General features: G+C 37.6%; 1 protein-coding gene across 4 annotated transcripts; it reads right to left on the reverse strand.

The window, feature by feature from the left end:
- Nucleotides 1–3118: 3118 nt before the first annotated feature.
- On the reverse strand, nt 3119–16346 carry LOC146481600 (octopamine receptor beta-2R-like). 4 transcript variants are annotated; one of them, XM_085108356.1, is made up of 4 exons: nt 16151–16346; nt 14320–14402; nt 8916–9045; nt 3119–5873 (listed from the first exon to the last, which is right to left on the reverse strand). In XM_085108356.1, exon 4 carries the CDS (start codon nt 5266–5268, stop codon nt 4192–4194), a length of 1077 nt encoding a protein of 358 aa, XP_084964482.1. In that variant the 5' UTR covers nt 5269–5873; nt 8916–9045; nt 14320–14402; nt 16151–16346; the 3' UTR covers nt 3119–4191. The 4 variants fall into 4 exon arrangements, with proteins under 4 accessions (XP_084964482.1, XP_084964481.1, XP_084964484.1 ...); XM_085108355.1 differs by lacking the exon at nt 16151–16346 and adding an exon at nt 15457–16057; XM_085108358.1 differs by lacking the exons at nt 14320–14402; nt 16151–16346 and adding an exon at nt 11248–12076.
- Between the last annotated feature and the right edge of the window lie 210 nt (nt 16347–16556).

The following is a 16556-nucleotide window of genomic DNA, read 5'->3' on the forward strand; positions in this document are numbered from 1 at the left end:
GCATACGTGTCAGTGATTTTTTCTTACAATATTAAGTAAACAAAAAATGTTTCTACTCAGGGGCCAGGGGCTATCAGGTAATGGTACCGAGACAATCCACTATGAAGAAGTTGTTTTTCATCACTAGATTTGATTCCCACAAAACGTTAAAAAACTTGCGAATTTGAATTCATAGACGAAAATTTTCAATAAAGAAGTTGTTTTCATCACTAAATTTCCTGCCCTCAAATCGTCAACAACTCGTTAATTTGGCTTTAAAGAGAAATTTTTCAATAAAAAGACCGGTGAAACACATTAAAACAACCTGTTTCCAAGTGAACTGTGAAATAAATGCAAGTTTATTTGCGAACGATCATCCATCTGCGAATTTTGGCAGCTAGATGGGCTGTACCTCATTCTTGATGTCTCCGCCGATTATGAATTCAAATCGATTAAAATCAGAGACAATACACCATTTCCGAGTTGCTGTAAACCTCATTATGAAAGCGAGACTAAGTGCAAAGCTTTTCATATGAAAATTAGTTTTGTTTGCATATGAGTGAAAACTAATTTTCATAATAAAAACTTTGCACTTAGCCTCGCTTTCACAATGAGGTTCAACGCAACTCGGAACTGGCCTAATAGTGTGCGGTTTTCGAAACCTTTATTTTAAATTCGTTTATTTCGAGTTTCCTTGAGTATCCAGTGGGTATGTATTCAATGAAGTATTTACGTGTGGAATTAACATGAAAGATAAACTCATTCTCATTACAAGATAATGCATTGCTTGAGGTGAAGTCAGACCTCAATGCTAATTTGGCCACAACAATTTCTGTACCAAAAGACATCTGAACGCAATTCCCTAGAATTAATCCACCGCGCTCTATGAGACCGGAAAAATAGTGTTCCGGGTCCCTTACCGTCCCTTGCCCATCAAGGTAAACCACGGAAATCATTACAAGTGTTTTCCCATCCGTAGGGAGATTCATAACGCACTAAGAGAGAAAATTAGACTTCCGTTTGGCGATTTCCAAAGGTCCCGAATAGGGCGTTGGTATCCTCTGCTGTGGAAAAAGCTTAACGTTGACGTTAGAGGCCACAGATCAGACGGATGACTGCTTGCTTTGTGTTTATAGCCAGTTAAATCAAACGCACTTTATGACACCACTGTTGGATTTTGGAGGATAAATATTGCCCAGGATCGTCCGCGACTGAGGCCAAATGCTGGTCAGTCTAAGGGGTGTTAGGAAGGCTGTTTTAACGTTTATCAAAAATAAGACATGTTAGTCTTTAAATTATGACTATGACATGTTTATAAGCAAGTCCAAGACGAACGATTAACCAAGCGGAATGTCGAGTATTTCCTTTTTGCACGCGTGTACCTTACATCACTATTAAAACGTTCAGGTTTTTCCGGTGAAAAGTCGCTCCTTCAAGAAATTGTGTCTGGGCGCGAAAATGTGCGTAAAAAGGCAAACAATGTCAAATAAAGCCGTTTGTACTACTGTCGTTGTAATCCCTGTCAAAAATTGTAAAAACTGCTGTCGTTATTTGTAATACGTGTCATAAAGCATAATTAAGCCACAAATCACGATGTGTGGCATATGCGCAATGGAATAAATGTGATGTCTCGTCATGTGGGCAAGCCCTGTGATGTATATCACAGAAACGGATAATTATACATTTTACGGACTTTTTACCAAACACGACAGCTTGGATTGCAGATAACAAATTAGGACGTGTTAATAAAATCTGCGAAAGGTAGGTTATTACAAAATGTAACATGCGTTATTAGAATTTACACTGACAGGCATTACAAGTGATTACAAGTCACCATAGCTACTGATCACAATCCACGAAAGTACAAGCGTTCTCTCAATGCAAACGTAAAACCTGATGAAAGCTAGTATTCGGCCCGCTATATTGCCGGTTCAGGTTTAAAATACTGATCAATGCTCACTTTTTGTGTTGCTTATCTTTGCCGTTCAAGATCCCCAACTGGAGTGTACCTTGATCGTACACTCAGATGGCCTTCTTCAATGCAGTTCTTACAATCCTTAAGCTCTTTTCAAGCATCAACGGTTTCATACGTTTTTATGTATAAACGGAGGTTTTCATCCTTTGAATTGGACTTCGGTCCAGCTGGGGACCGTTTCTCGAAAGTCCCGGTAGCTTACGGGCCCGATAAGTGTCTTTGGTGATAACTGTTTCTTAACAGAAGTCAATTTTTGTTAGCTTTGAATACTGAATTTTAAAATCTTATAATTCTATGAAAACATTGGTCAAGTACCATGTCTGTAATCACTAGGTAATTGGCGAAAAAACATTTAAAAATATACTGATGCGGGCCCGGATATGTTACCGGGACTTTCGAGAAACGGGCCCCAGGACGGAAAAGAAGCAACAAAAGAGGAGATTTTAACGAATGATGTTTGTAAGTGAATAGTTATTGTTTAGTAAAAATAGCTTTATATTCAAATCACTACACCGCATGATCACGTCATCCTTTTAAAAACTTTTTTCCCGTAAACGATTAATAGTTGTCGTTCCATTTCGCCTTTACTTCGGCGTTGCTGAAGACATGACTCATGGGACAAAACTGAAGACGAATAAAATAAATGTATACCTACATGACAGAGGGAGGGCGTATGGGAGAGAAAACGAAACATTTTGAATTTTCAATTCAAATTCTAGGGGAGCTCAATTACAATAATAATAACAATCTCTATGCCAGGAGCCCCGAAATTGAAAAGAAGAATGAGAATTAGAAATAATTAAAAATAACTAAAATCATGCTCTTTGACATGTTCCTTAAAAATCAGAAGGGAGTCGATTTCTGAAACAATCCCTTCTTTAATACCCTCGTAAAGGAGTCAGTCCCTACCATTGTTTGTTCTAACGAGTGGAATACACATGGATAGCGTAAGTTCTTTCTCCATGGTATAATAGCAATAGATGTCATTGTTTCTTAAAACATTAAAATCGTAATCAACGAGCCCATATATTTTCGCTAATTAAACTTCTTAATTGTTACTTGTGTAAAAGGGTATGTTGTATCAATTGATTTCAGGATTCCTGTTCGTGTAAAAGCAATAAAATTTTTAAGCAAATGGAAGAACATAAAATCTTGAAACGTACATTTCTAATGCTTGCCATTTTATTAATTTAACATAGTCGTTGGCAATACACATTGTCACTGGGATGACGAAAACTGTACGGAAAATGAAATGTTTATTACGCCTTGTTTTTTTTTTTTTTCTCTTGTTATTATTAACCATTATTTTAGGGAAACCAAAGCGACTATCATTCCTTAATTCCTCAAAGAAAACTTGGTTTTTTTTAATTTTCCTAATTCTAGAACTGACTTGCTTTATTTTTTCTGTTTTATTGATTCCTCTTCATCCCTAATACATGATAATATTGCTAATGATTGTCAAGCGTCTAAGATAGCGATGACCTTAAAATGTCTGCATGTACATTTTATTGAGCACGTTTTCAATCTCGCTAACAATGAAAAATTGTACTCTTCTTGTTCGAATGTTTTTTTTTTCGTCTTGTCCCCTGCGGCTAAAGCCCTTTCAAAAGTACAGACGAATGGCCCCTCTTTACCATAACAAGGCGAAATTTTGCCAGATGTGAGAAGTCAAAATTTTCCAATGATTATTTTGTTTATTTACGTTTTCTTCTCTCACACTTATTTTAATTGAAAAAGATAGAAGAGCACATGGGTTTTGCATGGATAAAAAAGAAATGGAGTTAAACAAAAGGATTTTGAACCGGCTGCAATTTTCAATGCGTGTTTTGTCCTTTTTGGACAGGGGCACAATACACCCTTAACTAGCAGTTTGTTAGATGCGATAACAGATGCTAGCGACTGTTTCCTCTGCATTTAACTGACTTCGTACTGCAACAATACTGGGGTCTTGCTCTTATAATTCTTGGCTAAAAGGTCACTTGTTTAAGCGTCAGTCTATTCCTAAAGAAATCCAACTGTGTGGCTCCTTTGAATTATATATATAACTTTTCGACTAGCGATGAATATTTTTTTTCTTACTTTTGTCTGTTTGGAGCCGGTCGTCCTTTATCTTACCACCTACACAAAAAGGGCTGCTGTCGTTAGGCGATAAATGTTATTTCATGACTGTGGCTCTCGACTGTAAATTTGGTTTAAATACATTTTATATTTAGAGCATGTTTTATTCGTGTCGTGTGTTATGAAACACTACTTGGTTCCCGTTGACTGTATGATCGCCCGTTTCTTCTGCTCTTGCACATGATAATCTCTTTAAAGCCTTGCCGAAATTTTTTGTTCATTACTCCATAAATGATCGGATTGCAGCCACTGTTCAACATGGCCAGCCAAGTGGTTGTAGCGAAGTACGCGTCCGGCCAGCTATTCCTGCAGGTTTCAAATAATAAACATGTCATTCCAATAAAATGAGGTGCCCAGCAGAACATGAATGTCCCCATCACGATAAGAAGCGTTTTGGCAGCTCTCGTTTCTCTCCTAAACTTCTCCTTTGCTTCTCTATCTTTGGCTTTTTCCTTCGCCGTCGGAGTTGCGGCCACCGTGGTTGAGTTCTTCTCGACGCCGAAGGCAACCGGCACGGCTACCATTGTCTGTAACGTTTGTTCTTGAAGCTCTCCAACGCGCGGTGAAATTTTCTTCGATTGTTTCCTCGCTGCGCGAAGTATGTGATAGTAGCAGTAGGCCATGATCATTAGCGGGGCGAAGAAGCCGACGGAGAAGATGAACATAGTGTAGGGAATGTTTTGTCCCCAATCTGCAGTGCAGATCGACTCGTTCGTGATGTATGTGTAACTGGCCCAACCGAATACGGGAAGAAAGGCGCAAGTGATTGCATGGAACCAAACGTACGTAACCATACCGAGTGCGATTCGCTTGGTCATGATCAGAGGATACTGGAGCGGTTTGATAATGGCCACGTACCTGTCTATTGATACGGCCGCTAACGATAGCATAGAAGCGATACAAAATATCGAGTTGAGCATGCCGTTGATCTCGCACCAAATGTCCCCGAAGATCCAATGGTACGTAATGGACGAGGCCATGGTGAATGGCATCCCGAGAAGAGCGAGGAGGAAATCCGCCATGGCGAGATTAGCTATGAACACGCTGGTGATGCTGCGAAGGCTGTAATTTCGATAGATAGCGAGAAGAATCAGCGTGTTTCCGATGAGAGATGAAAGTATAATGACGAGAAGAAAGGCCGCCTGGATGGCGATGGCAGCCTGGGATCGTGTGTCTTCATCAACTTCTGAACCCATGACCACGTGCAGTCGGTTGTGTTCTCAGTGTACGTCATAAGGCGCTAAAATCCATCGTTTCTGGTGTCGAGTTCAACTCTTCAGGATGCAGCCAGTTTGTTGACGTGATTTGTTCCTGTCGCCTTGTTGTTGATCCAGTTAGGAATAGGTAAACTGTTATGACTGCCAAAATTACTCCACGAAAACGTGACCGATCACCACATTGGAGCACTACTGTTTTGATTCTCTCATTCGTGTTTTCACTTTTTCGGTAAAATCTCCAACCGGCTACGTTCTCAGAACTACGAATACTCGTTTATCCTGATGCTTCCAGCGACTGCTTACTCATAAAATATTCACCACAATATTCCGTGAGGTGCAGTCTCTATGACTACACCATATATACCTTAATTATTTCTTGGTATGCCTTTGTAGAATTAAATTTGTTTTCTGTGTATATTTACCGAAACAATGTTTCTGAAATCTTCGCTAAAGCAATGACGTAGATGATAACAATACGAGATGCATTTTCCGAACGGATGTGATCATGCACTATTTTACAATGAGTGATGTGTTTATGAATGCATTTGACGCGGCCAAGAACCACCTGCCTTGATTCCAATGATCTGAAACAAATAAAAATAAAGTTCAGTTTGTCAGGATACTTAGAAAATGCAGCATCATTTTTCGCTCGATTTCTCTTAGAGGAAGAAAGATGGGTTTTTTTTATCTATTTATTCTCAAACTGGACAGTAACAGCACCAATTGTCACTTTGACCAGTCTTTCTGAAATTTCATTTCTATAACATTTGACAAGTTACGCAAGCTATTGGTTTGTGGTTTTTTAAACGAGATACATAATGAGATATGGTAGAGCTAATGCTAAATTAGCATTCATCAGTGATGTAGATTTTGATCAGTAATCCAAATTACTTTGATTGAAATGATAACAGCGCAAAGGAATCGGAGCTAATTTTTGCGTTTGATTCTTTTTTCAAAATCGTCGCTCGAAATAGTCAATATTTGCTTTTATTCGCCGCATTCGTTATTTTTTTCACGTTAAAACAAATGTTATGCCATAAGGAAATACAAATATTTAATATTTAATACAATTGGTAAGCTGTTTTCTGTTGACAATGTGTTTATTTGATTGTTTTATCTTGTTTATGGCCGAAAGTTTTCCCACTTATGTTAATAATAAGAGTGGAAATAAATCAAAAATTATTTAGACTCTTCTCACAAGCGTATCTTTTCTGTATGTTTTCCGCTCTTCGTTCTTTTCTATCAGTTTTTTTCTTTTTGTTTTAATTGCCGAGCGCCAACGTGTGTTGGAGGTTCAACTTTTCACAATGTCACGTAACACTGATATCCGGCGGAGCAAACGCACATTGTCCTACGTTCTGGTATTGCTGGGCAAGTAGCCTCGCCGACAAATCGATGCATAGCACTTTTTTGTTTTGTTTTCGCGCCTTCCTAGATGAGAAAAAAAAAGAATTGAAGGACTTAGAGAAAGTCTAGCCGGCATGCGTATCCCCTTGCTTGAAAAATTGAATTGTCATTGATAAACATAGGTCAAAATCTAAACGTTCGTAAACTGAGCGAGCTATGCTTTACACCTGTGCATTTTCACGGTCACAGTACGATGTTATCACAGACCTACTAGAAAATATATGTTTTTAAAACATTTGCGGGAATACTTGAGTTGGATTAAACGTGTTAAGAAAATAATTGTATCTTTCTTTTCTTTTCTTTTCTTTTTTTTTTTTTTTTGTAGCTGATGTTACTTACTACAACGTCTTTTTTCCCTTTTTTTTACAACGTTTATAAATCGATCCCCTTGTTCACACACTGAAAATGGCGTAAATATTGCGTTTACTTTGTTTCATTGGGAAATCAAATAACAGGCTGACAAATTTCGTACGTTTTAATATTTCAAAATGAACACAGAATTGTATTATTTTCGTTTTCTTTTGGCTTTTTGGATACTTTTTGTTACTTAGCAATGGGAAAACGGCATAGATGTCAATATGTTTTCCTTTATCGGAACATATTTATTGAAAAAATTTCCAAAACAAGATCGCTTAACTGCTTCAGCAAAACGGATTTTTTTAACAAATTCTTAATGTCACGATTATAATGTTAAAATCGAAATATTTCTTGCACTAGGTTAAAAATCCTCCACTTTATCCCATAAAATCCTAATCTCCTTGAAAACTTTACATGTTGATAAATCGAAAACTTGTTCCGCGTACCCTTGTTTATATTCATTTGAAAAATTGCAAAGTGTGTGAAATAATTGCGTTCTGAGTATTTTTGACCTTGGTAAAACCCCTGCTGATAAAAGAGATAATAGATTGTGCCACCTTGTGACAATTTTCCCGAAAGTCTATGATCTTATTGTTTGAGGCCGAACAACAGCTAAAACAATTTGAAATCACAATTATAGTCGATCCCTTTCTCTGTCGGTGCCATTCAAAATTTCAAAATAGAGTACCTTCACAGGTTCAACTTTTGTCGAAAACTCAGTGATAGTAATCACCATTTGAGCGACAAGCGAAGCTATGTTTTTAGCTTTATATCTCAGTACATTAATCTGACGGTAAAGAACTATCAAGCCTTTAGAATTGTGGTCCGCTTTATGGTAGACCACAGTGGAAATTCGCGTAATTAATATTTATATGTCCTATATATTTTAACTAGCTTTTACTACACTTCGTTGTAACTACATTTTAAAGGGTTCCTGTTGATAAAAGTATGATATTTTGACGGGGTTAAGACATGGTTTAGTAAAAACGGTTTTTTTTACTTTTGTTTTCTTTTTTTGTGGAAGGGGGGAGGGGGTGGGGGGCTTCAGTCTTCTTACTGTTCTATCCCGGTCCAAATTCGCCCGAAGCCTAAGAATTTAGTAGATTTTGGCGTTTTTAAATTTTATTTCATTATTTCTTTCTTTATATTATGTTTTTGTTGCACTTTAGAGATACTTATTTGCAAAAAGGGGGTTTCGTGAATAACGCCTGTTGACAAAACTTACTTGTTATGTATTTATGCACGTGCAGTATGACTGCAACATAGAAAATATTTCGTGGCTTTTGTGAATTATAAACAGACTTGTCGTGGCTGTTTGGATAGCTGGTTTGTCGCCACGAGAAGTAGGCGACGGTCACGATTCCGCGTCTTCACTTAATATATGAACACTGATAAAGACCATGCTATCTGCTCTGTTTATTTTTAAATTATTTTGAATATTTACGAAGCTAAGTTGTTAAATGAAATTTAAAGTTGATACGGTAAAATTATGTTATTCACTGTTATTATTGTAATTCTCGCAACATGTTTGAATTAATGCAAAATCAGTGAAAAATATATCTGGCAAGCAGGGTGGACGACATTCCTAGAATAAATTCAATAGCGTTGATGAGACCGTAGATTTCACGTCAGCAAAATTGTCGAAAACTTAAATTTAAAAATCGAACGCGGAAATCACAGAAATACGAGTAAAACAGCTGAAATTACACTTGCCTATATTAAACCAATCTGTTTAACAGGAACTTCAATGGTTATACTGGATAATTTTAAAAGTTTGAAGGCTTCTGGCTGGATCGAGATGACTGACATACACTCTGTCACTGTGGTACTTCGGATACTAAAATGGATTCACCCAATCTTACCTTTCTGCCTGCTTGCCCTCAATGCTTTTTGTACACAATAAAACAGTAATGACTTTCTTGTATCTCCTATTGGCGGAGTCTCGTTGATCTCTCGCTGTGAGGTTGATTTTTTTCCACTTCCACGTTAAAGCTATAAATAATATGAAGCAAAATATATTTTACAAAACATGAACAAGAAAACAGCTCCACAGGAAAGTACTACGCACGCAAACGTTATTCTGATTTAAATGGCTCAACCCAAATTCTTACGCAAGTTTGCCCGAACGATCTGTAACAACTTACCTGAAATCTTTTAGTTTAACTGGCTCGATTTTAGACGGTCGGCAAGGGGGTATGATTTTGCTCGAAAAGGCAGCTTGAAAATTAATTCAGCTGCACTCTCTTATAGGCAGTCCCAACATGATACAGACAGATTAGCATCCAATTGATAGATTGCACATTAATGTAGTCTAATAATGCACTAGTCATGTTTTAGACTTGCTATACCCTTTCAAGCTTGTCCATCACATTAATCCCTGTGTTAAAATGAAAACGTTTGAGGATTATCAAACGAAAACACAATTATTCTACATTGGCTTTCATTCCATGTCTTTTGTTTTGTTTTGTGTGCATTTTTTCTTTCTGTTTAATACTGTAGCAACAACCGGCCGATTCAAATATTCAGTTCATAAAGGCAGAAAAACTATTTATTCAAAGCAGGAAACGGCTTTTGTAATCAGAAAATCTACATGTGAAGAGAATGGATTATTAACGATCAGCCAAACAGTACCGCAAGCAGGTGCGTCTTAAGCCGCAGGAAAAAATAACATTTATATTATCAGTGTAAGATTAAGTCACACTGCGAGCCTTTGCGGCCCACCCGATTGGAATGTAACCTGAAGCAACTACTATGAGTATTGCTACTCCCCCCTAGATCGGATATCGATGCTAGCCCATCACAAGATCACCCGAAGTTGAATGTAGTTGGTAGCCATTTATACTCCTGGGTGAAGGGAGACAATGTGGAGCAAAGTAGTGATCAACCTAGCCTCGAACCACCGACCCTCCGATCTTCCGAATGATCATCCGTCGCGTTAACCACTACACCACCGCGACCACTACTATCGTCAAACTGCAAAACGTCCCCTTTTGTAGAACGTTGGTTTTCAAATGTAATGAAGGGAAAAAATAGTAGTTTTCCCTTGCAAAAATTCTCTCGAGGATCGATTTGGTTTCTTAACAAATATTTGTATTGATCCAGTTTGTGACTTTTGTAAGATGCTCCAAGGGAAGAATGGAAATAAAATCTGTTCCCAGCTGAAGTCGAACCCAGAATATCTCGCACAGCGGTCGCATTCTCAGACACTTTGTAGCTGCCTACAGAGACTCATGACAAGCTGACTCATGCTTCATACTAAGGCACACTATATACTTTAGTAATTCAATAAGGTCTGAGTATCCACCTTTGCTTGGTATGTTTTTCGGTATTTATGCCGCTTCTTTGAACTTCCAAAAGCCGTTTTGAGCGATTATTGTGTTAACATTTTGTCTAAGTAATTAACGTGGCTCTTGAGCGAAGGGGAAATACGTGACGTAGTGTTGACTAATCGTTAAGATGAAAATTGCTTAAAAAAGAAAAAAGATTGTAGGAGCTCAGACAATCAGCAAAAGCACATTAGAATCATGATTGCGGCTTGTGAAGGATACATGTCGATTACTTTTCCCTCAGATACGAACTCTCACTCCACGCTTTCGCTACCGGTGCCAAAACAAATTGAATTCAGTTTGCCACCATGTATGAGATCACAATGTAAAATTCTGCGTGCCGTAAGGAGTCCTATACCCAGGATCTTCAACACAGTGGTCGAATTTTCCAACCTTTGAGCTCCTGGGGGAAATTCGTGGCGAATTTTTGGTACCAAAGCGAGATCTTTCGTCGATTTAAGAATCAAAGACGGGCAAAATGTTCAAAATACAGATAGTATTTACAGTAATTAGATGAAAACATTGACGGGCCGACTTAGCTGTGTTAATTCAACATGAAAATTTTCATGCTTGACGTTTCGTCGAATGACACCATTTCAAGTAAAAGCAAAACCTGCAGTTGAAATGGTGCAAAGGCTCGGTGAATCGTAATGTTTCTCGTCGTGCTAATATCACTTGGAAAAACGAAAAAAAAAGCTATAAATTATTCCATCCTCCTTTCTTTGCAAATAAGGATACAGTGTTTCGTCTTGGCTGAAGATTTCATTTCATTAAAAAGTAGCATTCTATTTGGTTCATAAACGCTTTAAACAATCGACCCAGAGTCCCTCAAAAAATCGTTGATTTAAAACTTAAAATACTCGCCTACCTGGTCTTGAAAAAACCTTTGAACGGTGTTGAACGGCTTTTGATGGTTCGTCAAATGACCCTATTTCCAATTAAACTTGTCGAAATAATCATTATTTCATTATTGTCATGTCTGTGTCAAACAAAATTATTCTTTTGTCACCTGTCTGCAACCAAACAAAAATGCAAATTTAATATGGTCTATCACCGCGTGCTAAGCGACTTACGACGCATAAACAGCCCTTGCAATGGTTTCCCTGCTGGGGTAAAACCTTTACGTGGTTTAAGGTATCGACTCTGAGGTCCTTTCAGGTGCTATTGACTGCTGTGTTCCCTGTTATACCACATCTTGCCTTATTTTTCCGAACACATGGGAAAACTATGAAAGCGGCTGATATTTGTTTTTTGTTTACTCGCACCGTTTCAAGCTCTTTCAGATGACATTTGTGGAAAAAAGACTTTTTTCGCTGTTCGGATCGTTGTAAACGGCCAAAAAAGTCAGCGAAAAAGGTAACTTGCGAGTTCCAGTCGCCATGGAAAATCCTGGCGGTCTGGTTTCTTTCGGACACAAAACAACACTTTCATCTCTCCGAATACAATTAAAGCGCTAATCGTTTCATATTACAAAAGATTATTGCCACACTTCATTCTAATCCACCGATTGGTCAAAACACACCACGTGGTACAAAATTAGGCGCGGGAAGGACAACACCAGGCTCCAAAAGGGTTTTATTCATAAAATAATGAAAAGTTTAGTTAATTTACTTCTAAATATCTTAAGGGATGTTCCACCAAGACGAACCGCCAGAAAACGTGTATAATTTCTTGCGCTTACGAAAAATTCCCAGTGGCTGTCATCTTGAATACATAATATTGGACTTACCTAGCGGAGAAACGGGTGACGAGAAATATATCCAAATTTCACTTTTTTGCAAGGAAATGTTTTAGAAAACTGGTCTGATTTTTGAACCTCTTTAAAAAAGTGGTACGTGTGTCTCATGGTGCACATAAAATGTTTCGTCTCCCATCGCTCGGCCGACCAAATTCGTTCAGTTTTGACTCCTCGCCATGACTCCTTTTCTTGCGGTGAGAGACTAACATCCAAATTGGAACTCATAACGACTTCAGAGTAATCGAGATATTTAATTTCAAGTTCATCTCCATTTTCTCATGAAGATGACCACAGAATGATTGTTAGCCAATGTCTTTTATTTTTCCATTTTTTGTTATGATTTTTGCATTTATATATATATATAGTTTAAGGCATTTACAGTGTCGTGTTTTTTTCCCCTTTTTTTTTTTTCTTTTGTTTTTTTGTTTGTTTGTTTGTTTGCTTGTTTCATTTCACTTATCTTTTTACGAGAGGGAGGGGTTGATACGAAAGAAACATTTCACCGTGATGAGTGAAAACTCCTGCGTAACGTTTCTCTCTAACCTGATCGCCGGATATTTAACGAGGTTCTTTTCTGAGGTGGCTTTCATTTCCAATTGAATCGACATATTAGTATAATGTATGGAACGAGTTGTACTGATTTGGACTGGAATTCCATAAAAATAGTGTCATTTGGAGTAGATTTGTTTATTGGCGCAGTGACTAACAATAATTCGCATTAGCATACTGTACAATATATATGGTCAGGATTGTACTGGATCGGACTGGAGTTTTAGTGTTGTTAAAAAAAAAAAAAAAAAAAGAAAGAATTCTCTTCGGTTATTACGGGAGTTGCTTTATCTTAATAATTTGTTTGTAAATAACCAGATGTCTTTTAAACCAAGGTCTAACTGCACACTTCGTTCTTTACAAATGTTAAGTGAAGATTATACGAATTTGATCCTCTCTAAACAAAGCCTCTGCTTATTTGTTTATCTACTTCTTATCTCGTCTTGAGCAGCACTTTCAATCCATGCGCAGCTGCACGAATCTTCAGTACAATTTGTACACTTTAATATGGTGTGCTCTTCAAAGCCAACATGAGTAATTAAACGACACTTTACGTGTAAATAAACCAAACTGATTACAGGGCGGACATTACGACAAAGGGCTCTTTATTTTGGCCAATATGATTTTAAGTAGTACAACTAGTCTTTTTCAGGGCCAGAGTTACCATGAGAATCATTTCTAGTCTTTTTAAACTTCTTCACCCACTTGTATCTTATGAACCGTTTATATATATGCTGCATCATGTACCTTAGTTAATCATTAACCATTCATATTTATGTTCAAATTTTAACTTTAAAGAGCCGTTATTTTCTAATTGTAACATAAGCTGTGGCCCTGAAGAAGACTACTGGTACCAGTTGAAATATTGGCCCAAATAAATTGCTTCTTGCCGTAGTGTCAGGGCTGTTTTCTTTTTCACGCACCTTAAACACTGAGATATTCTAGAGCTGGTTCACGTTGAGAAACGAAATTTTATTCTCCGAATTAACTAGCTGCTGTCGGTTTTACGAAAATGCTAGCTGGACTATTTTTCTCATTTTTAACCACATATATATTTGCTCCTTCAAAAACGAAAGGAATTAGTTTTCCAGTGTTACGAACTTTGAGCTGACATTTCGTCGAAGAAACTAAAGATTTTCTTTAGGACTAAATCCGAATTTCTGAGGTGATCAAGGCCTTCCGAACAGATACCCACCGAAACAAACCGTAGGGTGACCCTGAATGATTCACCTCAGTGTCGGTGAAGATTAGTAGATATTTACTGAGCCTCCTTCCCTTACATTATTATTAGTCGCCCAACGCAGTGATGAAGAAAGCATATTTCTCCTTGAAGAAATCTCTCTGTTGGTTAACTCATAACATTTTTCCCAAATCAATCTAAACATAACCCTGAATCTTGTCCTGTATATGAAGTTCATACCGAGTCAATTCCTCGCTGCACTCAGCCTCGTTGCTTGTACAACGAGATTTCCTTGAATTACTCTTGATTGCGCAAAATGATTTTCAAGGTGAAGGATCCTCGAAATCATCTTCTTTCGAATCTCGTGAACTTTAATGAAGCTTTCAAATACTACTTTGATCGTAAAGTGTTACTTACAAATCCATTCTCGGAGTTCTAGCTGACGCTTTAACAAACAGAATAGCCCCACTAACCTCAATGAAGTACCTTAACAAGACAGACCGTATTGTCTCCTTCGACAGTCAGTACTATCGATCATCAGTTCAAGCATCTGACTCTGTGGAGATTATACAAATACTCAGACTTTAAACAGGAAGATACATGTTTTGACTATGTTTCAGATAAATGTATAGGACGGTATAATAGATTGCAGGCTGTTCAACTCATTAGCCGAATCGGCGAACGTTAGTTCTGGAAGGCAACAAGTTAAAGGAAAATTACACCTTATCGGTTTTAAACGCCTTCGAGAGGTCATTGAAGGCGACAACTCAATTTAGCTATTTTCCCCAAAAAGATTTAGCGACTCCGCTTTTCTCAGATTTTTTTCCCTCAGTTTTCATCACTTTCTAAAGAAATTTTTAATTAAAGGAAAGCTTAAATAATTTGTGAAACTGTCCAATGCGCTTAGGTTTATTGTCGCTTTAAAAGGTCCTTATAAAAAATAATTTTCACATTGCATTGAGTTCGGCACTTGAAAGGAACATTTCCGAATAGACCACAGGTCTAACAAACATGTAGATCTAGAATGAAACCGGACAGGCGCAACCTCGGGTACATGCACCTGCTAAGGCAACATCGCCTTCCACTGAGGAAAATGATTCACATTCAAAAGACGTTAGTTATTTATTTACTATTCCATTGAAGAACTCAATTGGTTGAGCTCTCCTCGAGGGACTTGTGACGGACCATATTAAAGTTTTCGCTGTCATATATGTTTTCGTAATTTTTGCACTAATAGTTCGTCCGACATAAAAAGCGTGAATTAAGTAGCCTCTCTGTGGCCTCTTCAAAGCCTAATTTTTAGCCAAACATCAGGGTTTGAAAATGTTTTCTTTGCCAAACAAGACAGCGACGCTGTGAAACGTCGTCCGTTGTGTTAGGTTAATTGTTTTCAAGGTGTCGAAGAAAAACTTGCTCTTACGCCACACGGGCCGATAAGTTACTTTTTTGAACATCAGTTTAGTGGCAAAATTCATAAATACCTGATTCGCAAAATATTGACCAATTAATGTGCGGTATGGTATTACCAAGGGATGAAAGGATCAATATCAATAGCGACACTAGAATTAAAATTCTGAAAACCAAACACTTAGATTCCCCACACACCTCACCTTATTTCCGAAATTGCTTGTTTAAACTTGAAGAAGTTCACTGTGTCCATGTTTTGTTCTCTTTTCAGTTACTTTCTTTTTTGTTTGGGGATCTTGTCTCTATGTCCCGCAGTTTAAATAAACCAACTGGTAAAAACAATCCTTTAAAGTTCTAATGCTGAGATGGTCTTTCAATTATATGGTGATACAAGTAGTTTTCCTGCCAGGCTCAAAATTCCTTAGATAGAATGATGGATTAGGTTGGTCTGTGACGACGCGGACCATACGAAAGGAGATTGTGGGGTAAGGGATTATTACGATTTTAAAATATGCTTCAGCTTAATAATTTGAGCGAACTGTCGCCGTTTGCAACGTCTTACATGTATGGTTGGTCAACAGGACAAAAGAACGAATAAAAAACAATTTTCCCAGCCCTAAAAACCAATACAGCTGCAGGCTACAAGGATCCAGTGAAGAGCTTTTGAAGGGTGTAGGTCTACTGTGATAATTTAACTCGACAATTCATGATTGTCCGTCATTTCTAGGGGCTACGTTTTCCGAATCTGTCTATTTATTGTTATGGTAATATACATGATTGAAAGAATTCTTATTCTTGAGTTATATCGGCTTCATTGAGGGGATTTGAGACAAGGTGCGCTTCATGATTTTGTTGTATTTATGCCAGAAAAAAGGAGCTCGTTCATATTACTCTCACCTCGTTCGGTACATGACTACCTGATCCGAAAGTGTTGTACTTGTGAACTTTCCACAGCAATATTCTCTGTATTTCGGCAACCGCATTAAAATTTCATCGAATGCAATTAACTTGGTCGTGAGCCGCATGACTGTTGTGACAGATGTCTCCGAAAAGAATTAGTCATTTTTGTGTTTGGCTTGTTCTGCCATACATTAACAGGTAACGTTGGTCGGCGCTGAGCTCTGCTAAAAGGTTTATGTATGTTAAGAAAAATATGGTACAAATGCAGAATAACTGAAAAGCCAGTGGCTTTGTGTCTTAAGATTTAATATGTAAATCATTCAGTTTATCGTGATAGCAAAAGTAAATAAATTTAGTTTAGTCGGAAGAAATTGACCGCGGGGATTTTTTTTTTCTTTTTTAT

Source organism: Pavona decussata, unplaced genomic scaffold (assembly GCF_977016875.1).
Source record: "Pavona decussata unplaced genomic scaffold, jaPavDecu1.1 SCAFFOLD_49, whole genome shotgun sequence".
Classification (NCBI taxonomy): domain Eukaryota; kingdom Metazoa; phylum Cnidaria; class Anthozoa; order Scleractinia; family Agariciidae; genus Pavona; species Pavona decussata.